General features: G+C 39.9%; 1 protein-coding gene across 1 annotated transcript; it reads right to left on the minus strand.

Annotated features, from left to right (window-relative positions):
* Window positions 1–3,112: 3,112 nt before the first annotated feature.
* LOC123976696 (tenascin-X-like) lies at window positions 3,113–23,489 on the minus strand. The gene is made up of 7 exons (XM_046059044.1): window positions 23,420–23,489; window positions 17,491–17,929; window positions 16,674–16,731; window positions 15,789–16,001; window positions 8,925–10,943; window positions 3,410–3,525; window positions 3,113–3,199 (listed from the first exon to the last, which is right to left on the minus strand). Exons 2-7 carry the CDS (start codon window positions 17,623–17,625, stop codon window positions 3,113–3,115), a joined length of 2,628 nt encoding a protein of 875 aa, XP_045915000.1. The 5' UTR covers window positions 17,626–17,929; window positions 23,420–23,489.
* Window positions 23,490–23,654: the final 165 nt, after the last annotated feature.

The raw sequence follows: 23,654 nt of genomic DNA on the forward strand, positions 1-23,654 counted from the left end.
TCATGCAGTATAAAGCAGCCGTGGACAATTGTACTACTGTAAGAATCGCTTATTCATTCATTTATAGATCACTAGTTTACTGATGTTCCTGCTTGCTACACTTTTTTACACTAATTTTGTGTGCAGCTGCAGGTTGCTGGTGTTTTATTTAAATTGTTTATTGAAGAATTTCAGCATCATTCCTCATTTCTACATCTAAATAATGTGCTGCATTTAATTATTTACAAATGTCACAAACATTATGTTGAATTTTGGTCTGTTTGTAACAACACTATTATTGATGGTGTACTTTTTAAAATGTATTTTTGGCAAGCTGCGCTATCTTGTGCATGACATTGACAAAGTGAAATTAAGTTTGTGATCATGAGTTTGTAATTTTTCTTGATAAAAGAAAAGTGCTGATTCTTTTGGTTTTGTCACACCAACCTGTGCCAGTTATGGTTTGGTACAAATCTTAGAATTGATAATTGATTAAAGTGCTTGTTGTTTTTAGAGTTAGTTCTTTATGTTAATCTGTTTTTCCCTCACTTGTTTTACATTCTCTGCTCTCTGCACGTTTAGGCCTGTTAGTATGTCGTGTTTTGTGTACATTCAGCTGCAGTCAGTGAACCAGAGGTATGTCTGTAATATTTGGGATGAAATTTCAAGTGTTGTTCATAAACATTTGAAAGGAAAAACCTCTCGAGCGGCTGAGTAATTAAGTTGTGGTTTTTGATAACGATGGGACGGTAGAAACACACACACACACACAGACATGATGAGGTCAGGGCAGGAAGAGTTTGTCAGAAAATATTAAACTTGGCATTTTTATCCAAACATCTCCTAAAGCAGTCAATATCCTTTTCCAGGGAAAGAGAGGGATTTGTTATTGCCATCTTCAGGCTCCCTGGGGATTACTTTGAATTTTTATGCAGATTTTTATAGTCTTTGTCATGGAAATAAAACCTGGTGAGAATCGGTCCTGATCTCTGCCCGCCTGGCGTGGATCAGGATCCCAGTTTGATTTAATGGTGACTGATAATTCATCAAACTTTGTGATTTTTTATGACATGCTTTGAATTGAAATTACAACCCCTGATTTTCTGATAGTTGCCCCAAATGTCACTGAATGTTCTGATGAAACATCTTCAAATGATTTAAAGGTTTTAAAAGAAGAGTTTCACGCTCAGACTTTGGTGTTTCTTAACCATTACAGAGACTATATACTTCATCTTCTGTCATGGAAACATGAAAGTGGCACTTTGCTCTTTAAAACAGCATCCAGTGTACAGAGTCAGTGAACTGTAACGCCATAAAATCCTGCTTTATAAGTTACTGTTTATGGTGCCCGGAGATCTCCTCTGTGACTTTAAGTCAATTTCACAGATCATATTTTCTAGCGTCTGTCATGGAAATGACAAGCTTCCTAGTTTCTTTTTAACATGACCTGCTGTGGTTCCAACCAAATAAACATCCCTCACTGTACAGTTTCAAATTCTTAAATTAGCGTGAAAGGGTCTAAAAACGGAAGTTAGATCATTAATGGGGAATTTAAAAGTCTCAGCTGGAACCCGGACAAAGCAGGGAATGAAAATAAAAAGCAGAAAATAAAATGTTAAAGCTAAACTAAATGTTACTAATGTTATTTCTCCATTCTCTTGTCTGCATGTTAAAGGAGTTATAATCAATATTTTTACAACACCAATGGATCAAATGTGAAAGGTGTGGCTCGTAGTGATGAACCTACAGAGGATTATCAGCTGGTGAGCAAAGTTCCATCATGCGGATCACCTTAAACCCCCAAACGTATGTTTCTTTACTTTATGTTTCCCCCTGCTTCCAGTCTTTATGCTAAGCTAAGCTTTGCACTCGATACATAGACATGAGACTGGTATCCATCTTATGCTTGGAAAGAAAACAAATAACTATTAAACAACTATTCCTTTAACTATTCCCATTAGTCTAAACCTACAAAACGTACCTACCTTCATGTTGACTATATCTTACTATTCTACAATTTTTTGTGCTTTAAAATAAATATTACTAAAACAACTGTAACAATCCTGAGTTAATATATTGGAGACCATCTTTACTCTAAATCTTCTTTGGGAAAGTTCGCATCAGTATTCATGGAGGAAATGAATCCTGGAGCTGCTGAAGTCTTTGAATTTATTGTTTGTCATCTTTTCAGAGTTTTGTGGAAATTTCTTCGACACTGTTTCTCATTGTTGTCATGGAAAAGATACAGAGAAATCTCTTTTCAGCATGATCTGCACAGAGAGCGGCCACTTTAAACAAAATCCTTCTCCAAACCCTCGCGCAGAATTAATTACATCTAAACTGGCATTCAGTAAAAGTTTTCTTTGAATAATTACTCTTGGGGGTTCTTTAAATGAGACTTTACGGCATCTGTGAGCAGATCCTCGGGTCCTGTTTTAATACTGTTTCTCCTTTTCTTGCAACCATTACTGTACAGAGTTTTAATTTAAGAAGCCAAAAAGGCTTTAGAGAAAGAGCTTTGGTCTAATTATCTGAAGGTCAAAGGTCAGATTGTTTTGTTTTTCATCTTCGCAGAGAGTATGAGGTTGTTTAAGGTGATGCACAACAGTTCTGGCTGCAGACCTCATCGTCATTTTTTAAAGCTCCCTGAGGATCTTGTGTAAATTTCATGCACAGATTTCTTCTCTGTCCTCTCAACATGACCTGGCAGATGAAGATTTTGAACCCCCTGAGTAGCTAAATTCTGGGACAGCAAACACTCTGTCAACAAATACATCTGCGGTCTGAATTATCTCTAGAAATATGTGTGTGTTTTTATAAACGTTTTGCCTCTCTGTTGTTGTACAGGTTGTGAACAGGAGCAGTATTTAAATTTTTTTTTTTTTAGATCAGTCAAGATTATGAAGCAAATCTCTGGTCTGTATATTAATGTGCAGTCACATCTTTTCCAAATTCACCTTTTATTTCACATTCATTTTGTTGTTTTTTCTCTCATGTTATGTTTTAAGTGATCTTTCATTGAATATTAGAACAAATACAGTCTTGTGTATCTGTAATATTGTATAATAGTGTCAGCACAAGTGTTGGTGAGCCCTTAAAAACACATAAAAACTTGTAATGATAGAAAAGGCATTCAAAACTCAATCTGGGTCTCAGGTTTGAGCCCAGCTGGGGATCTTTGCCGCATGTCATCCCCAATCTCCAAAGAGCTGATCCCCTCCTGGTTTAAAGGTGTGTTTGAACTGCAAAATCTACAGGTGATTTTCGTGCAATGACATCCACTTGAACTGAAAATGTTTGACCGAAAGACTTGAGGCTGAATGTTTCCATCACATTAATGTAAAGAGGCGAGAGGCAAAAGACTTGAATCTAACTGAAAACAGCGGCGGAAAATCACAGCGACAGTGTTTCAGGATCAATATTTTTGTACCTGGCTGGTGAAGGTGATGTGGTATTTCTCATACTGGACGGGAGGTGGAGTCCAGACCAGAGTGACAGACGTCTCTGTGATGGCCCGAGTACTCAGCTGAGAAACTCCTGACATGACTGGAGAGAGAGAGAGAGACTTGTTCACAAAATGATCCTACGATGGACAACAATCAGAGTAACATATCTTCACTTGTTGTTTATAGGAACCATTTCATTCCTGTTCCTATCAAAGTGATACTCCGCTCAACAGTTTGGTCCAAATGTTAATCATTTTTCCAAAATATGATAAAAATACAAAACTCTGTTTCAATCCTCGACCTACTCGCACATCCAGCAGGCACACAGCAACACAATCGTCCCATTGGAGTCGTGTTTGAACGTATATTCAGCCTCCTGTTAGCTCTGCTTTGGGCTCTGCCAACTACTGAGAAAAATATCTGGCTCTTTAAATTTCTTGCTTGGCTTTTTACCTGGATCTTAAAAACATCTACCTTTTCCGTCATTTGAACCCGCTGCTGTGCCTCCCAAATCATAACTCTTAATGACATAAACATCTCCGTGGTCTGAACTGTCTCACTGTCAAGCAGCAGTTTCATTGTTGTGGTGCCGGTGAGCAAATGGATCAACGTTCATGCCAAACGCTGAAACATACATCACACTGTTTTCATAAAGGGAGACGTCTCAATTTCTGCTAAATTCAGAACAAAAGGATGCCTGCTGGTTAATTTGTTCCACTGCATCAGTCATGTGATAAAGAAAACGAGACATGAGGGAAATAACTCCTCCTTGTTCTGGGGGGGTTCATATAACCCAAAATACACTGCCAGATGGGCAAAAGTCAATTTTTGTGGGCAATAAAGTTGTATTCTATTCCACTGAAGAAAGAAGTTTATCGAACAGTTTTATATAAATCAAGCAGTTCCACCATAAGAATCATTCAAATCTTCCGTCACTTCCTATCCGATTTCAAATACATCACTCTTGTACATAAACTGCAGTTCATGAACCACATGCAGAAACATGTGGTACTCCGCGACTCTGCCAACGCAAAGCTCTCAGCCTGGCTGAGCCACGCAGCTGATGTATAACTGCACACAGTGAAGGCGTGCTCGATAATAATTCACAGATTTGTTTTATTGCAGGAGTTTCACATAAAATTAGTGCCGAAAAATTCACTGCTCAGCGAGTCACTGAGGGCCTGACGTAATGTTTCCCGAAACCAACTACTAAAGTCCACCATGCACTTCACATGAGCTCTGAGAAAGATTTGGATGCATTTAGAATCATACTTAAAAAAATAAAATAAAAAAAAAGGAGGTTTGAGAAAATGGAAATTATGTTTTTTGACTATAGATTGTTTTTATAGTAAGATCTGCCTCCCACCTGAAAAAGTACTTTTTGGTGTTTCTGTGAGACTGGAGACACTGAGGTAATATCCTATGAGGTTAGGAGCTTTAGCAACCCGTTGGGGGTGTTCTACAGTTATAACATGTGAGTTTTCTAAGTGGCTTTGTCAGGATGCTGAAATGTTAACAAACTATGATTATGATGTATAGCAGGCATATTAACATCTCTTCAACATTTGCTTATTAGTATTAAACACAAAGTACAGCTGAGGCTGATCGAGGATTGTCATTAGTTTTACAGGTATTTGCTCATGAACCAAAGTTTGGAAAGACGGAAATGTTGACCTGATGATGGCGCTAGATGAATAGCCAGAGGATCACTAGTTCTTACAATTTATCCTGAAGGGAACATGAATGTCTGAACCAAAGTTTATGGCAATCCATCCAAGAGTTAATGGAGATATTTCACAAAGGTGAACCTCATTATGCCATAAGAGGAAAATTCAGTAAGATTTATCCTCTGGGGACCATGAATGTCTGTACAAAATTTCATGGCAATCAGTCTAAAACTGGTTTGCTGCCAGCCTGGCTAAATATTATTACACATGGTGAGGTGATGCCAAATGTTTTTGCTTCAATCTACTTAAATTTCCCTACTTTTCTAAGCCAATAAAATAAATTAACAGATTAGATTGAATATTTCCCCTCTAAACTTTTGACTTTTAGTCCTAGCAGTGTAAAGAAATGGAAAAAGTGTGCAGAGGGATTCATTGGGGGACCTTGGACTTATAATGTCCCAGTTTCTAAAACACTCACTATGGCCTCGACTGGAGTGGACTGTAACTGTGGGCTGGCTCCTGCATCGACAGCATATTCAGGAAAAAAAAGAAGAAGAAGAAAAATCTGTTTCCATCAATCAACCATTTCACCTCTGCCAGGCACGGCATTTCTCCATTTAGGTACTTCTGCACAAATTCCAAATGTGCATAAAAACAGGTGTGTCTACTCAACAGTTGCTGCTGCCCAGTTATCTGACTCGCTCCCTCCCATACGAGGCTTCAGATTGCGGGACTTCCCTCTGTTCCCTCCTATCAGTGGTCAGTTACATTTGGGAAAACACTTAACACTCACACGCGTGTCTGTCCTGTGTCAGCCTCAGGCTGTACAGAAAGCCATTACGCAGCAGTCTGAGGGAGTTTTATGGGCACCGGGATCCTGCTTCCCTGTTAATGAAACAGTTCCGTCACCCGAATCACAGCAGCTTAAACCAGCTCCAGACAGACGAGCTAACATGCTAACGTAGCCTGGCAACAACGCTGACAACAACAACAACAACAAAAACACAACAGGTTGAAAAGGCAAGCAACACGACTCACTCTGCAAATAAAAAGTTAATAAAAGTGTTTGCCCAGGAAGAAATGATCAGATAATTACAGTAAGATGGAAATGCAGGTGTTGAATGAAACATGACAATAAACATTTCCAAAAGCTGTAAAACATTTATCACGAACATCCTCCCAGAAACTGTCTTCTCTCATGTGACCCATTAAGTTATTATGTGAAAAGATATTACACTACAACACAGCATCTGGGATTTGCATGCTCAACTTACATACCGAACGTGTAAAGTGATGTTCTGAACGACTAACCCCCACGGGAAAAAACAAAGCCAAAGACACGGTGGAGAGGGATAATTAGACATGGCAGAGGAAATGTGTGATTTCACAGGCTTTTTACAGCTTTATTGCTGCAGTCCTGTAACAAAACATAAGATGAACAGTCTGTAAGTAGCACTTCTCTAGCAGGGGCGTCACTAAGTGGTTTAATAAAAGCAACAGATAGATAAAATACAAACATAATATAAGAATGTGAAAAACTAAACAAAGGCAAAGCTGAACAAGTGCGTCTTCAGAAACATTTAAAAAGTGTTCATGGTCTCTCTGACTCAAGAATTAAGTTTCAAATCTTTAGTTTTAAGCCTGCAATTATTAGTGACGCGTGACATAGGAGCTTGCTGATACAGGTGTGACCATGCAGAGCTCCTGAAGAGATAACATGAATCTTGAATTTGATGTGGAGCCAGTTTAAAGAAATCTAGACAGGTGGCACATGAGACCTTTAAAACCCTGGATATACTTGCTTTTTAACAATGCGTAGACGTAGACAGGCGTCGACGACGTAAACGGCATTGTTCAGATACTCGCTGACCCCGGATTATCTTCCTTGACAACCTCCGCACATCGTAAACAAACCAAACATAGCAACACTCGAGCAGGTTGTGATTTAATTAGACATCATAACGATCTCGATAATTGCAGACTATCTCCTGGAGTTTTATTGTTAACATCCCGCCAAAACCTCCTTTTTTTTAAGTCTGCTGCTGACCTTCTTCTTTTAGATTTAATGGTGGCAAACCAACTTCATACCGCCACCACCTGGGCTGGTGTGTGGAACAGTTGAGTGCAGCTGACCTGCCGGTCTGATCGATGTACTGCCCCCTCGTTCATGTGTTGAATTGCATCTCGCGGACACGTAGCATTAATTCCTGGAGACGCGCACAACCTAAGCTCCAGAGGAACGCAGGATACACGTGGCAGTAGGGCTGGACGATATGGCCAAAAATGTTATCATGATAAAAGGTTTCATATCTTCCAATATCGATAATTATCAATTTGTTATTTCTTTCGATTTTAAAGGCTGGTTTTTGCATTTTGAGTAAAAGTTGAAGAAACCTGATGGTTAATTCTGGTTTTAAACTTTTGCTGATGCCAAACAGTGGATCACTTAACATTTCTGAGGCATTCAAATGTTTTATGATAAAACTTTGTCAACAAATATGCACAAGTAAAAGCTTTTTTTGGTCTTTTTTCCTCAACGAAATAAACATCTTAATAAAAAATTAAGTCCTAATTCATGTACGATTCAAGTGAACAAAATCCAACATTTATTGAATATTTATTGAACATTTGTTATATAATTGAAAAAGATTATTTTGCGATAATTATTATTATTGTTTTATTGTCCAGCCCTACGTGGCAGCCATCTTGCGTACGTGGACGCGTAGTTAAAAGCAAGTATATCCAGGGCTTAAGAAGACCTGGTCAAAAGCTTAAATGCCTTGCATCAGGTTTCTGTGACACATTTAAGTAATTCATTGTTGTCTTGCTAAGACAAGTGAAAAGAGAGGAACAAGATGGGATCTAGATGGGATACATTGGATTCATGTTCCTCAACTTTTAAAAAAAAGGGCTGAATAAACATGCCAAATGCTTGTCAAAAGGTGTAGAGGGTACATTTAACATATGATGAACAGAGTCTTTGTTTCAACTAGAACTAGGGTAATGAGGGGACAAATAACAATGATATTAAAATTTCTTTAGTTTTGTTAGCATTGTTAGTGTTAGCAGATATCTTAATAGAAGTGGTACGTTCCACCAAAAATAAAATAGTACTCTGCCCAAGCTGAAGCATGTTCAATGCTAACAGAAGGACCAAGAATAGAACCTTGTAATACAGAACAAATCACTGCCATAACAGCATTGCAAAACCGCAACTAATGCGACTGCCCAAAACCACAAAGTACACCCTTAGTATTGTTGCACATGTTTCATAGGCTATGTAACAAACAATACTAACACGCTATTATGGTACTGCAATTCACTGGTATAATAAAATGTTACCTGAAGTATTTGTTTGTTTGTTTTTGTCTTACTTAGATATACCTTATTAACTACCCACCTCTAAGCATATATAAGAAAAACAAAATGGGACCCAGAATGGAGCCTTGTGGAACACCTCAAGTCTCACTAATACATGAGAATGCATAATTAGCAACAGCGTTGTGTTTCAAACTTTCACTCAATGAACTGCCCCTTGTATTGTTGTACATATTACTTACAATTTGTAACACTCCTCGCTTTTTATGAATAGTACTGTAGGGCTGCATTTTGGTACAGTAGAATATTACCCAATGCATTACTTTTCAGATGTTTCAGATGAATACTTTAAATGTAGCTAGCTTTTGACCTTGATTGAGCATCTAATTACTTTATTTTTTTTTTTAAAACTCTTCAGAAATATTGGTTTAGAAGTTCCTGCCTTTACATGACACATGTCTCCCTTGAAGACCAGTTTTAATTAAGAATTCTGTATTTGTTGGGTTTGACTCACCGGTATCACAGTTGGGTCCGGTCATCCCCTCCTCACACTGGCTGCAGTCTGCTCCGGTAAACCCACGCCGGCAGACACACCTCCCTTTGACGCACCGTCCTTTGTTGTTGCAGTTATTGGGACAGCCTTTGGCGGCGCAGTCCGGCCCGGCGAAGCCCACGTTACAAACACACTTCCCATTCACGCACTTCCCACGGTTGCTACAGTTTTGGGGACAAGCTTTTTCAGAGCAGTCTGCACCGGTGAATCCATCATTGCAAACGCACTGTCCATTAACGCAGCGCCCCCTGTTGTTGCAGTTTCCTGGGCAGGAGTTCTCAGAGCAGTCGTCACCCGTGAAGCCGCTGTCACACACACATTTACCATCAACACACCTTCCGCGGTCGTTGCAGTCATTAGGGCATGTTTTTTCCAAGCAATCAAGGCCGCTGAAACCATCATCACAAACGCACTCTCCATTTATGCAGCGCCCCCTGTTGTTGCAGTTTCCAGGACAGGCAATCTCAGAGCAGTCTGCGCCGGTGAAGCCGCTGTCACACACACATTTACCGTTTACACACCTCCCACGGTTGTTGCAGTTATCAGGGCAGGCCCTTTCTGAGCAGTCTGGCCCAGTGAATTCTGGATTACAGACACACTGTCCATTGATGCAGCGACCCCTGTTGTTGCAGTTATCAGGGCAGGCTCTTTCTGAGCAGTCTGGACCGGTGAATTCTGGATTACAGACACACTGTCCATTGATGCAGCGACCCCTGTTGTTGCAGTTATCAGGGCAGGCTCTTTCTGAGCAGTCTGGACCGGTGAATTCTGGATTACAGACACACTGTCCATTGATGCAGCGACCCCTGTTGTTGCAGTTATCAGGGCAGGCTCTTTCTGAGCAGTCTGGACCGGTGAATTCTGGATTACAGACACACTGTCCATTGATGCAGCGACCCCTGTTGTTGCAGTTATCAGGGCAGGCTCTTTCTGAGCAGTCTGGACCGGTGAATTCTGGATTACAGACACACTGTCCATTGATGCAGCGACCCCTGTTGTTGCAGTTATCAGGGCAGGCTCTTTCTGAGCAGTCTGGACCGGTGAATTCTGGATTACAGACACACTGTCCATTGATGCAGCGACCCCTGTTGTTGCAGTTATCAGGGCAGGCTCTTTCTGAGCAGTCTGGACCGGTGAATTCTGGATTACAGACACACTGTCCATTGATGCAGCGACCCCTGTTGTTGCAGTTATCAGGGCAGGCTCTTTCTGAGCAGTCTGGACCGGTGAATTCTGGATTACAGACACACTGTCCATTGATGCAGCGACCCCTGTTGTTGCAGTTATCAGGGCAGGCTCTTTCTGAGCAGTCTGGACCGGTGAATTCTGGATTACAGACACACTGTCCATTGATGCAGCGACCCCTGTCGTTGCAGTTATCAGGGCAGGCCCTTTCTGAGCAGTCTGGCCCGGTGAATTCTGGATTACAGACACACTGTCCGTCAATGCAGCGCCCCCTGTTGTTGCAGTTTCCTGGACATGATTTCTCTGAGCAGTCCGCGCCAGTGAAGCCGCTGTCACACACACATTTACCGTTTACACACCTTCCACGGTCACTGCAGTTGTTAGGACACGCCTTCTTGGAGCAGTCTGGGCCGGTGAATCCAGGCTTGCACACACACTGTCCGTTGACGCAGCGCCCCCTGTTGTTGCAATTTCCAGGACAGGATTCATCCGAGCAACTGGGACCCGTGAAGCCAGCGTCGCACACACACCTGCCGTTCACACACCTGCCTCGGTTGTTGCAGTTGTCGGGGCAGCTTCTCTGCAAGCAGTCGGGACCGGTGAAACCAGGATCGCAGATGCACTGTCCATTCACGCACCTTCCGTTGTTGTTGCAGTTTCCGGGACAGTTAGACTCGCTGCAGTCCGATCCACTAAAACCAGGGAAGCAGACGCACTTGCCGTCCACGCAGCGACCCTGATCACTGCACTCGTTGGGACACTCGTCGACTTCGGGTTTGATGGAGCAACCTGCACCTGAAGTAGAGGGAGGGGAAGAGTGGAAGAGACAGATGGAGACAGTTTTTAAGGGAGATGACAATGAGACACCTCGTACACAGATAGCAAATTGATAAACTTAAACCTTCTGATTCTCCATGCTAGCCATTCTTTTGCTCTAACTCTAATTGGACAAATGCTAGCCTGCAAATGGGTATAACAATTTTTTTTAACCACATACACAGTGTGTTGTGAGATGTTTCTTTTGCCCTATTGGTACTGATATAAACACTGAATGACACTGACACTGAATTCCACCTGTTCTTATATGGTCACCCGATGTAGGGCAGAAACAAACAAAGAGAAGATCATTGCCCTGATGGGCAATCCACATCCACAAAATTTATGAATCCCAGCATCCTCAGAGCAGTATTTTCCAGCTCCGCGGTCAAGGTGTCACAAGGTGAATCGGAGGGGTTTCAAGATGATTATAAAGATGAGAAGGTTAACATCCTTAGAACTATAATGTACAACCTTTGATGGGGCGTCATGAGTTAAATTTGCATTGTTTTTCATACAAACTTACTAGTAGTGGAGCTGAGAGTGGCACTCAGGACAACTAAAAGTCTTTACCAAAATCACAAGCCTTCAACATCTGAGGACCATAAAAATACATAGCAAATTTTGTGCCAGTAGTTGAGTGGTCTTACTCTAGACTAAAGAGTACAAATGGAGTGATCCACCATCACCACACTCAGCCCTCACCACCACCAGGGCAGTGAGCGGCTTTGGTTTGCTGCAGTATAATAATGGAACTCTTTATCGTCCTGCTTTAATAATTGAGGGGGTTGGGATGGTGGGAAGTGGAGATCTAATCCTCTCTAATTAGAGTCTAACCCACCCTTGAGGATGAGGGAGGAGATGGAGACTGAGATCACACTGGGCAGAGAGCTGAGGACGGACACACACTCACACACTGCAGACTTAGCTCATGCTTTTAGCGCTGCCAGTTTATAATGCGATCAGTCCTGAGGTCAGTCTCCACTCTGATGGAGGAGGTGAGTGACAGACTGACTCTAACATAAATCTGTCAAACAATAAAAATAAAATGACAGCTCAGTCACACAAGTACATATACTAAAGTACTGAGCTGAAGTATAATTTACAAGTAATTGTACTTCTGTTGACTATTTCCACTTTGTGCAACTGCATGCCTCTCTCTACCCTACTATGATTATTTGATGTACTAGCAAGTGATGTTTGTTATATCTGATCATAATGGAGATCTGGAATGAGTGTTTTTGTTTTGTCATGATGTGAAACAGTTTGTGCCTTAAGATGCACGACATATTTCAGAGAAATCTGACATCAAAGTTAAATCTAATTGAATCTAATATAAAACTGAAACAGCTGCAGAATTAAAGTTAATGCTGAACGGTAGGTGAGTGCATTTACTTTACTAAAAAACAATTGAACTTCAGATGCTACTTAATACTTTTACTTTAATATGTACAAGCGATATTGTGTACTTTTTAATCTACTACGTTTATTTAGCAGCTATAGATACCAGATACTTTACATATTTGATGGAAAATTTTACAAAGAATTAATTCTTTTTTTTAAATGTAAGAACATTTCACAGTTTCAGCATTACAATTTGAGGATTTACTGCTCATTTGAATAAGTATGAATTCACAACAAGCACTGTGAAAGTGTTACTTTGGGCTCTGGGTAGTTGTGACGGCATTTCTCACTATTTTCTGAATTTTTAAAAGCTAAACAATCAGCTGAATAATGGAGAACATTAGTTGCTAGTCCAGCTCAACAACTACAGCAGTGAAATGCTGCTTTACATTAATGCATGAGGAATAGTAATCTGATGATAGAATATATACAAGTACAACTGTACTGCTTTGACTACTTTTACTTCAGTGACATTTTCAATGCAGGACTTTTACTTGTAAGAGAGTATTTTTACAGTTTGGTATTAGTACTTTAACTTAAGTAAATGATCCGAATACTTCATCCACCACTGAAGTAGAGCCACAACAGTACAATCAGTTAAAATTTACTTTTGGACCTAAAGGTACAAGAACTATGGAGCCGTGTTTTCAAGGGTGGGTGCCCGTTTTGTTTGTATCGTGCACAATGACATGCGAGATACAAAATCCTGCTGCAGGTTCATGCTATTCCCGTAAACGACAGTTGGTTTGCAGTAACACCAAAAAAAGACAGTGAAGAAGAAGTTCGTTCTTCTTCTTTTCCCTTCAACTTTTCCCTTGATGTTGTTTTGTGGTTTTGATGTCCCTGTTTCTTGATGTGGTCACCTCCTTCTGGTTATGTGTTTGCTCACTTTGAAAGAAAAGAAGCCAATACAAGTTTATTTCTGCTCTCAATAAAAATGTAATTGTTGAAAGAATCTAAATATTTGATCAATGTGTCATCTGTCGGCTAACTCTGCAGCAGGAGGTTGTGTGTGTGTGTGTGTGTGTGTGTGTGTGTGTGTGTGTGTGTGTGTTATGCAGGATGAGTCAGTGGAGACAAGCAACAACAGTTAAGTAACATGAACTCATGCGATTGGCTGAAACAAAGACATGTGCACGTGATTGAGCAGCTTGTGGCTGAATTCGTTTCCAGCTGTAATGAAGATTTACAGCAGAGAGAGATGAACGATGAGATGTGAGGAAAAATATGTGGACTGTGAGCCGGAGTCAACATGTACTGATTGATGGTCACTGAGTCACGCTCAGCTTCGTATTCATAAAGTTTACACTCAGTCAGACTGACACTGTCATGTTCATGTGGGCGGTGCTAAAAGGTAACTTGCCAATAGTTGTTAAAGGACCAGTGCAGCATGAAGTTTTTGTTTCACTTCTAATGTCCTCCTGTTTTACTTTCTTCTAAATTATTCCCCAGCGCTTTCATCACAATGTGAAATACTCAATTATGATTGATTGTTTTGGCGACTGAGTGACTCAGTTAGCCACTATTCAAAAACCTCTTCACTGATGTTCATGTCAACAGAAATCAACGTTAAGGGGATGACAAACTTAACAATTAGACAAAGAAAGTCTACAGCCATGCTAACATGCTCACAATCACAATGCTAACGTGCTAATGCTAAGCAGGTATAATGTTAAAGATGCAATATAACAAAATGATGCATAACTAGCTGCGCCAATGATAAGAAATGGGATACACTTCCTGTCTCCTAAGTGGGCGTGGTCACCTTGCCCTAGTTAAATTTTAAAATTACATTATAATTGAGCAAAGAAATACAAGTTTTATATTTGTTTTAACTTTTAACTCCTGGTTTCACGCAAAAGTCCCTTTAAATGCCTGTTTATCAGGTTGGAAACCAACGTCAGCAGCACTGCAGTGAAACCAGACAGATGTGTGTGGCCAGAGACAGAGAAAGGCCTCGAATAAAGTTAATTTTCTCCTGATTTGTCTGTCTGAAAAATGCCATTTTAGTGTCAGAATATTCTGAAGATATGGGGCTTGTGAAAAATATTTGCTTCGGTGACTATGAGGCGAAAGAATTGGAAAGTGCTCATGTTCACGTCTCCCAATGGAGTGAATAGAGGAAATTACTGTGAGTGTTTCTGTGTGTCTGTGAAAATGTCTGCACTAAGATGTTCACCACTTTTGTTTAATGCGTTAGAATGCTAGCATTTAGTATTAATATTACAATTCATCCTGAGGGAACCACGAGCATCTGCACAACATTTCATAACAATCCAACAATAGTTAAGATATTTCAGGCTGAAACCTTGAAAAATGCATAAATTGTCTTTTACGCAAACTGAAAATGTAGCTTTTTTATTTTTCTTAGGTCATCACCTTAAACAGAGTTATGATAACATGACGAACCTCTGGGATAATGTTAATATTTAGTTTTGTTTGCAGTTTCAGCTTTAACTGAAGAGAAAGAAAGGGGATTTTTCAAGAAACAAAGAAATATTCAGTCCAGTGTTTATACAACACATGTTGCTTTAAACACACACTGTGCAGCAAAGTAACAACAAAAAGGAATTGGGATGATTTAAACTATGGTTATGATCATTTCACATGACATTTTGGAGAACTGTTGGGAGTCATATTTGGGTTCAAGATAGATGTTGTTATGTTATTTTATGTTTCAAAACATTTTTCATTTTGAAATTTTAAGTTTGAGTTCCTTAAAGCAAACACAATTTCAAATTAGAGAATATCTGTAATTACGGGTTTCTCATGTTTTTCACCTACTTACCTGAGTTTTTGAGGGTTAAACTCATGAGTATAAAGATAATGTAACTTTTTTTCCTCAACATTAAATCTGAATTAACTTGTGTTTTGGACAGCAAAAAAGCGTTGAACACAATTTTGACATAGCATCATCTCTTAAGATGATCTGGTGAACCAAATCCAGCTGTTACAAAGCGACACGATCATTCATGTGGAGTTGTGTTTGTGTTTAATATTCTCTCTCTTTCAGCTTTGTTTTTGGTCTCCACCAGCTCCTGAGGGAAATATCTGGCTCTTTAGCAGCTTAATGCTCCACTATGTTCACCAGCTGCTCTCTAGCTGTGTCTGGCTGCTGTTTGCTGCTGAACAGCTTGTTTTGACCTGCGTCATATGACATTAAACACATGGTTTACGTTGTGAAATGAGTGAAAGTCCAGAGTTTAGGTCGTTATAACGGGCTGCACAAACAAGCATTATTATCATTTCTCTGGTGAGGAGAGTCTCAGCTGAAAGTCACTGTAAAGCTCTGTGAGGCCAAGCTGCAGATTCAGCTGATAATAATCTGGAATTCATCACTACCAGAGACACTCTGACAGAAATGCTTCAGATTTGACCGTTTTCAGCGGCTTTAAAGCAACAACAAGCAGCTGGTTTTACCTTTGCTCTCCTTGGAGGTGCAGCAGCCTCCTTCAGGTCCTCCACATTTCTCCCTGAGGGTCGACACCTCCCTCTCCAGCCTCTCCACACGCTCCCGTAGGGCAGCAAAGTCCGCCTCGCAGCCACAAGATCCTGAACCTGGACCCGTTGGAACCAGTTTGATCTTATGGGTCAGGACCAGAGGAGAACCGGGAATCAGGTCGATTTCTTTACCTGAGAAATACAGAGATAGGCAGATTGAATTTAATTGTTGATTTACAAATTAAGATATTTTTCTCGACAGCTGAAATGATTAGTTAATTGACAGAAAATTAACTGGCAGCAATTTTGATGAATTATTTCTTTCATGCAAAAACATTGGCACTTTACAAAGGATGATTTGCTGCTCATTTAAATTATTTTATTCCATAAGAATTAAATTAATATCGTGTTGGACAAATAAAAGGATTTGTGATGGTGATGATAGCATTTCTCACTCTTAGAATTTTTACAAACCAAACAATCAATTAATTAATGGAGAAAATAATCAGCATATTAATCCATAACAAAAATAATCATTAGCTGCAGTCTGATACAAAATAGTTCAAATTAAGCTCCACCAATAACTACAGCAGTAAAAACGTGAGTAATAATAATAGTAATGATGGAATATTTAACAATAATAAAAAACATTCCTGATTAAATTTGCATATAGTGTGGTTTTTTACTTCAGTAGGGTACCTGCATACTTTCACTGATGCCAGTTCTGATGAGTTTGTAAGAAAAATTATATTTGTTGCCAATAGTTTTTCAACATTACACTGAAATGAGGATGATAATAACAAAGTTTAGTCCCAGTTGTTTCTGTTCTGTTCTCCATGATATCGTTTCACTGCAGGTTTTTACCTCCCTGGCTGACATCTGATGAATCACCCTGAGTGGCCCAGCCTTCAGAGATCACCACCTGTAACAATGGACAAGGACAACTGTTGTATTTCTTTCTGTTACGATGCAGAAATGTTTCATTCAGGGTAACTCTTAATAAATAGGTGTCTAGTTCCAGGGATGGATTCTATCAGACCAAGTAAATACATTTAGCTAAGTATAATTTCAAAATACTTGTACTTTATTTTATGTTGCCTAATACTTCTTCACTACATTTGTTTGCCTAAATGTGTTACTTTGCAGATTAAGATTATTATTATTACAAAATAAAACAAGTAGTAGTAGTTTTTTATTTGATTATTATTATTATTATTATTATTATTATCATTGATTAAGCCACCCAGCAGTATATCCAGAAATGGAAATCAACTCCACCTCTAGCAGTGGCAACATTAAAGTGTAACACATCATCATTAATTATAATCCATCAATATAATATATATTGTTCTGAAATGGACCATTCTGCATAATGTGTACTTTTACTTTTGGTACTTTACGTATCTTTTGATGCTGATATTTCTGTATAAAATATTTAATGCAGGACTGAGTAATATTTTTACTTTATTACTTTTACTTTAAAAACATCTGATGACTTTTTCCACAACTGCCTGTTTAAGGGCAATTTCCAGATGACAAAAGATTTTTGACATTAGGTTAGGAAACATGGGGAGCAGGTTTAGTTTAATTTTCACTTCCTGGCGGGTGTGTCAATCAATCCAGAAAATAACCTGTGATTCACTTCTATGTTCATCACTCACACAAACGCCCAATGTCTCACCTTGATGGAGTCCTGCTTGGTGTCCCTAGTTGTCCTTTGACCTCTGACCTGTAACTCCTGGGAGGTTGATGGGGTCTGGAGGGCCGGAGTGGCCAGGAGAAGGACGAGGAGGAAGGAGGGGATGATGGGAATCATTGCTGGGGTCAAACCAGGAAAAAAAGTCTTCCTCAGGTTGTCTACGGGAAATAAAGGAAGGGAAAGATGCTGGACTCCTCTGGAAATCTGAGCTGATTGAAGTAGTTTGTGTGACTGAGTTGCAGCTGATTGTTCCCAAGATTTCCAGAGTGTTTTAGAAGATGAACAGATTAGAACTAGAACTGCAGGGGGAAAAAAGCAGATCTCTGTCAGCTGTTGTCACTTTGTTCCAATCAGACTCTACAGAGGTGATGGCAATTTGTTTTTCCTCCTGCCTCTCCTTTGTACTCCAGGGACTTTCCCCCTGGAACAAAGATAGAAGCAAACATTTAAAACCCACCTTGAAGTTTTTTGTTAGCTGAGTAGACACCACTTTGGTCACAATTAGCATAAATGGGGCCATTAGCTGTTTATGGGCCCGTCAGTGTAGCGTTTCAGCCAATAAACCACAATGGAAAAAGAAACTTGGTCTGAAAGAGTAATTTGTTATCCTGCCACCTCACAGATGGTAGCACATGGAGCAGGCTGATGGTTGATCATTTAGTATTTCACGAAATTTATCATTATGTTATATTATTTATTGGTTTAGCTATATCAGGCCCTCCTTTACAGGATGCAGGAGAGGCACGAGTGAATCTCAAGTGCTCTTCACTGCCTGGTGGTGCGTCTTTGTCAGTGAAACCATCTTTAAAAGATGTTTATTCTGTTTGAGAAGGTAAACAGAAATATGAGAAAATTAGGTAACTTTAGTGACAGTTCATTTAACTAGCACAGGAAAATGGCTTAGGTTACGCATTATTTGTTTTTTTCCACAAGTTCTTTGACAACTCTGCCTCTGATTGGCTAGTACTCCTTGCCTCTGTTTTTTATATTTGGTATAAGTTTAGGGTTAGGGTTAGTCAATCAGAGGCAGAGTAGGGGCACTACTTGATGCAAAGCTAGTGTCCATCAAGTGAAAGTTGTCAAAAATCTGGTGGGGAAAAAACAACGCTTAGGTTACTGTTTGATTTTTTAAAAATTTAAACTCTAATGATATTTTTTAAGGCCCCTGCTCTATTGTGTAGTCAACTATATAGAGTATTCATGGTATTGTATTGATTATGATTATGAGTGTGGGAACAAATCTATAAAAACCCCACAAAGAGCAAATTAAATTACAGGATAAAGATAAATATCACCACCAGAAAATTTCCCCCTGACATTTCCCTCCAGCACACATACAGTAGCTGAGAGAAGCCACAAATATCCTAACCCTAAATGATCTAACCACCATGTCTTCCCTGAGAGGTTTATAACCAAAGCTGGTTAATACTTAAGAAATCTACTGTGTCCTCCATCCAGCTCAAATCCTCTTTCAGCAGCAGCAGGTCTGAATGTACAAACCAGCTGCTCAGAGTTTCCAGCGCTGGGCTGATCTACAACAGCACAACCTCATCTGGTCTGCTGGTGGTTTGGGCAAAACTAATAAATATCTCTGAATTAGAAGCCAGACAGTCACAACATGCACAACATTTGTAGTTTAGTTTCTTACTGTCCTCTAAGAAGTTTTGTCATTTTTATTAATATCTTACTTTAAGAATTAATAATCAGTAATGCAAATAAAAATAAAACACATAGTAACTAAGGAGTGGACAGCTAATCAATTAATAAAAAAAACAATAAACATATATACACTACAGAAATACTTCACTACAAGAAACAGTCCTGCATGCATAATTTTACTTAAGTAGAAGCACAGCAGTATTAGCAGCAATATATACTCAAACTATTAAAAGTACACCATCTTATATGCCCCCATGGTAGATAAAAACATGCCCTATAGGGTGCCCCTCCAGTGATGAAAACATGATGCAGATCCCAGTAAAGTGCCCCTCCAGTGGAGAAAACGTGATGCAGATCCCAGTAAAGTGCCCCTCTAGTGGAGAAAACGTGATGCAGTGCCCTCTAGAGTCCCCCTCCAGTGCGGAAAAATGTGATGCAGTGCCCTCTAGAGTCACCCTCTGGTTGAGAAAACATTATGCAGTGCCCTCTAGAGTCCCCCTGTAGTGGAGAAAACGTGATGCAGTGCCCTCTAGAGTCCCCCTGTAGTGGAGAAAACGTGATGCAGTGCCCTCTAGAGTCCCCCTCTAGTTGAGAAAACATTATGCAGTGCCCTCTAGAGTCCCCCTCTAGTTGAGAAAACATTATGCAGTGCCCTCTAGAGTCCCCCTGTAGTGGAGAAAACATTATGCAGTGCCCTCTAGAGTCCCCCTCCAGTGGTGAAAATGTGATGCAGTTCCCTCTAGGGTCCCCCTCCAGTGGTGAAAATGTGATGCAGTTCCCTCTAGAGTCCCCCTCCAGTGGTGAAAATGTGATGCAGTTCCCTCTAGGGTGCCCCTCCAGTGGTGAAAATGTGATGCAGTTCCCTCTAGGGTGCCCCTCCAGTGGAGAAAATGTGATGCAGTACCCTCTAGGGTGCCCCTCCAGTGGAGAAAATGTGATGCAGTGCCCTCTAGAGTCCCCCTCCAGTGGTGAAAATGTGATGCAGTTCCCTCTAGGGTCCCCCTCCAGTGGTGAAAATGTGATGCAGTTCCCTCTAGAGTCCCCCTCCAGTGGTGAAAATGTGATGCAGTTCCCTCTAGGGTCCCCCTCCAGTGGTGAAAATGTGATGCAGTGCCCTCTAGAGTCCCCCTCTAGTTGAGAAAACATTATGCAGTGCCCTCTAGAGTCCCCCTGTAGTGGAGAAAACGTGATGCAGTGCCCTCTAGAGTCCCCCTCTAGTTGAGAAAACATTATGCAGTGCCCTCTAGAGTCCCCCTGTAGTGGTGAAAACGTGATGCAGTGCCCTCTAGAGTCCCCCTCCAGTGGAGAAAACGTGATGCAGTGCCCTCTAGAGTCCCCCTCCAGTGGTGAAAATGTGATGCAGTGCCCTCTAGAGTCCCCCTCCAGTGGTGAAAATGTGATGCAGTTCCCTCTAGGGTCCCCCTCCAGTGGTGGAAATGTGATGCAGTTCCCTCTAGGGTCCCCCTCCAGTGGTGGAAATGTGATGCAGTTCCCTCTAGGGTCCCCCTCCAGTGGTGAAAATGTGATGCAGTGCCCTCTAGGGTCCCCCTCCAGTGGTGAAAATGTGATGCAGTGCCCTCTAGAGTCCCCCTCCAGTGGTGAAAATGTGATGCAGTTCCCTCTAGGGTCCCCCTCCAGTGTGATGCAGTTCCCTCTAGGGTCCCCCTCCAGTGGAGAAAATGTGATGCAGGGTACAATTTTGAGGTACTTGTACTTTTCTTGAGTATTTTTCTACTTTACACTTCTCCTACATTGCATCGCTATATATTTGTATACTTTATTGGACTTTTTACTTCACTACATTTATTTAAAATTAACTCCACCTTTACCAACTGCAAAATGAAAGTGATGAACACATGAATGCATCAATATTTATAATGTATATATTATTCTGAAATTGGCCATTCTGCATTTATCTGTGATTTTTTAATTTTGATACTTCAAGAACATTTTCATGCTAATACTTTGGAACTTTTACTTGTGTGTGACTTTTACTTGTATTTGTGACTACTTTTACTTAATTATTTCTCTCCTTCAAATTGCCTCACATGTGAGAACCTGACTTTGTTTAACTTTCCACACCCACATTTATTTTGTTGCTAATTTGACTTGACCTGACACAAAGAGGGTTCAGCTTCTGCAGTTTAATTTGCATCTTTGTGTGGACCAGTTAGTGAGTCGGCTCTATTGACTTCAGTAGGAACACTTAGCTTGTAAATACCTGCCGGAGACAGCTGTTCCAGCTGCTACGGTTGGACCTCTCAGGCACAGAAGGGCAGTAGAAACTCCCTAAACGCCCCATAAAAACTCCACACTTGCTCTGCACCTTTCTTTCTCTCACTGCTGCTGGTTTTCACCTTTCAACCTTTTAATTCTGGCTTTCAGTAACCAAATTAAACCTTCAAACACAAACTTGGCACTCGATATACAAACTTGGATCAGGTTGACGCTGAGATACGACTATGAGGAAGTGATACCAGGAGGCATTCAGGAGGAGGGTGAAGTTATAAATTACATTAGAAACATCTAACTCTTTCTTTTATGTCCTATACGCATATAATTTACAGGAACAGACCGGTGTGATGGAATAAAGACTTCTCTGGTAAAGACTATGCACTTGATAAGTTGATAAAATTAGTATTGCGCACATTTAGCATTGCACTCTTGTTAGACTCACAATGGACAGAGATATTGTTATTTTTATTCCACACATTCTTCTTTGTCCATACCTGGCGCCTACATTACCCACAATGCAACTTGATTTGAGTCACTTGACTGTACAGATTTAGGTGTGTTAGCAGCAGCTAATGTAGCTTGTAACCTGCAGCAGAGATGAGCAGCAAGCTACAGAGATCTGGTGTGCTCACGTCTTTTAGCTCCACAACAGCAGATTTGATTGATTTTCAAACTTTTTCCCACATATGTAGTAGAACTCCTCAACACTTAAGTGCTCCTTTAACAGCATTTATTTTATGTGTATTTTTGGTGTCAAAGTTTATTTTTCTTCCTTGGAAATAAGCAAAATATTTTCTTTCTTCTTCAAATGAATCGCAGGAGGAAGAGAAAAAAAAGACAATGAAAAAAAATAAGATTTTTTGGTCAAAAATAATTTTTGTTTTTATTGCAGGTCCACGCCATGTTACAGTGCTTTAATTGACTATTAGTGATGTATCGACTGATGCACTTGCTGAGGAGCCAGACGCTGTGAAATCTATCACAGACGTCTCCAGGCGAAGGTCATGTGGACAACATACAAAACTATGAAATCATTTGGAGGAAAAAAGCTCCGTCTCTCAAAATGTTTGTGGTTTTCACATAAATTTGCATTTTATTTTCATCTCATCTGCTGCCACTGCATTAAACACTGCAGCACTGACATTTCAACATACGTATTCATGCAGGAGCCTGGAGATGAAGTAGATGCTGTTGAAGCCACGGACTCCTTGATGTAAAATCTGTACTTTGCTTTTCTATGCAAATCATCTTAACTGGGCATTTTTTCCTAAAATGCCTGGAAACCTACAAATATAAATCTTATTATAACAAGTCTTAATATACCGACAAGGTTTTTATATTCCTGCAGCAATCTTTCTTATTATGTCTTGTTTCTGAAAAAATATTCATGTAACCTGCCAGATTTTCTTTTTTAAGAGACACTTAAAAAATACTGAATTGCAGAAAGACCATTCACTTTTTATGACTTCATAAAAGACAAAAACTGTCAATACTTGACAAAACTCTAGGTTTCAATTCATTTCATTCATCATCAACTATGGTGCTGAAATTAGGGAATATTTTCGATATTATTCAGATAAAATAAACATTTTCAAAATAATTTTTTGTTGAATTATTCAGAATATTAAACGCATGTTATCATCACCATTTTTTTCTAGATTAACTGATTGTTTGGTTTTTAGAATAGAAAATACTGAAACAGTGTTTATAATAATTTCAACATGAAGCTCAAGGCGAGGAGTTAAAAACAAAAAAGATATTCAGTTTCATATGAGACACAGAAAAGCCGTGAAACCTCACAACTGACAAGCTGGAATGAGGAAATGTTTGGCAGGGATTAATAAATAATCAAAAGCTGACAATTTGTCAATCAACTAATCAGTCAATAATTTATTTAATATCTACTTGTGCATGCTGATGCAAAATGAATGGAATTAGTTTAAAATCTCTCTCTTATGATTATAAATGAAACAAATCAAAGATGCAAAGACAAACATTGACTTGGGAAGCATCTTACCTGCTCAGAGCTGCATTGACTTTCCCTCTCAGTCGTTCTGTCTTTCTGTCCAGCTCTGTGAAACTCTCATTGATGGACCAACAGGAGCAGAAGGACGGGGAATGGACAGAGAGGGAGAGAGAGAGAAGGGAAAAAAGAGAAAGAAAGAATGAAAGAAAGAAAGAAAGAGGGAGAGGGGAGGAGAGCAGTAAAGTTTCCTCATAGTTGAAGAATTTTTCCTCCCTCTCCGTCTCTC

The sequence above is a fragment of the Micropterus dolomieu genome, linkage group LG09 (assembly GCF_021292245.1).
Source record: "Micropterus dolomieu isolate WLL.071019.BEF.003 ecotype Adirondacks linkage group LG09, ASM2129224v1, whole genome shotgun sequence".
In the NCBI taxonomy this organism is placed as follows: Eukaryota; Metazoa; Chordata; class Actinopteri; order Centrarchiformes; family Centrarchidae; genus Micropterus; species Micropterus dolomieu.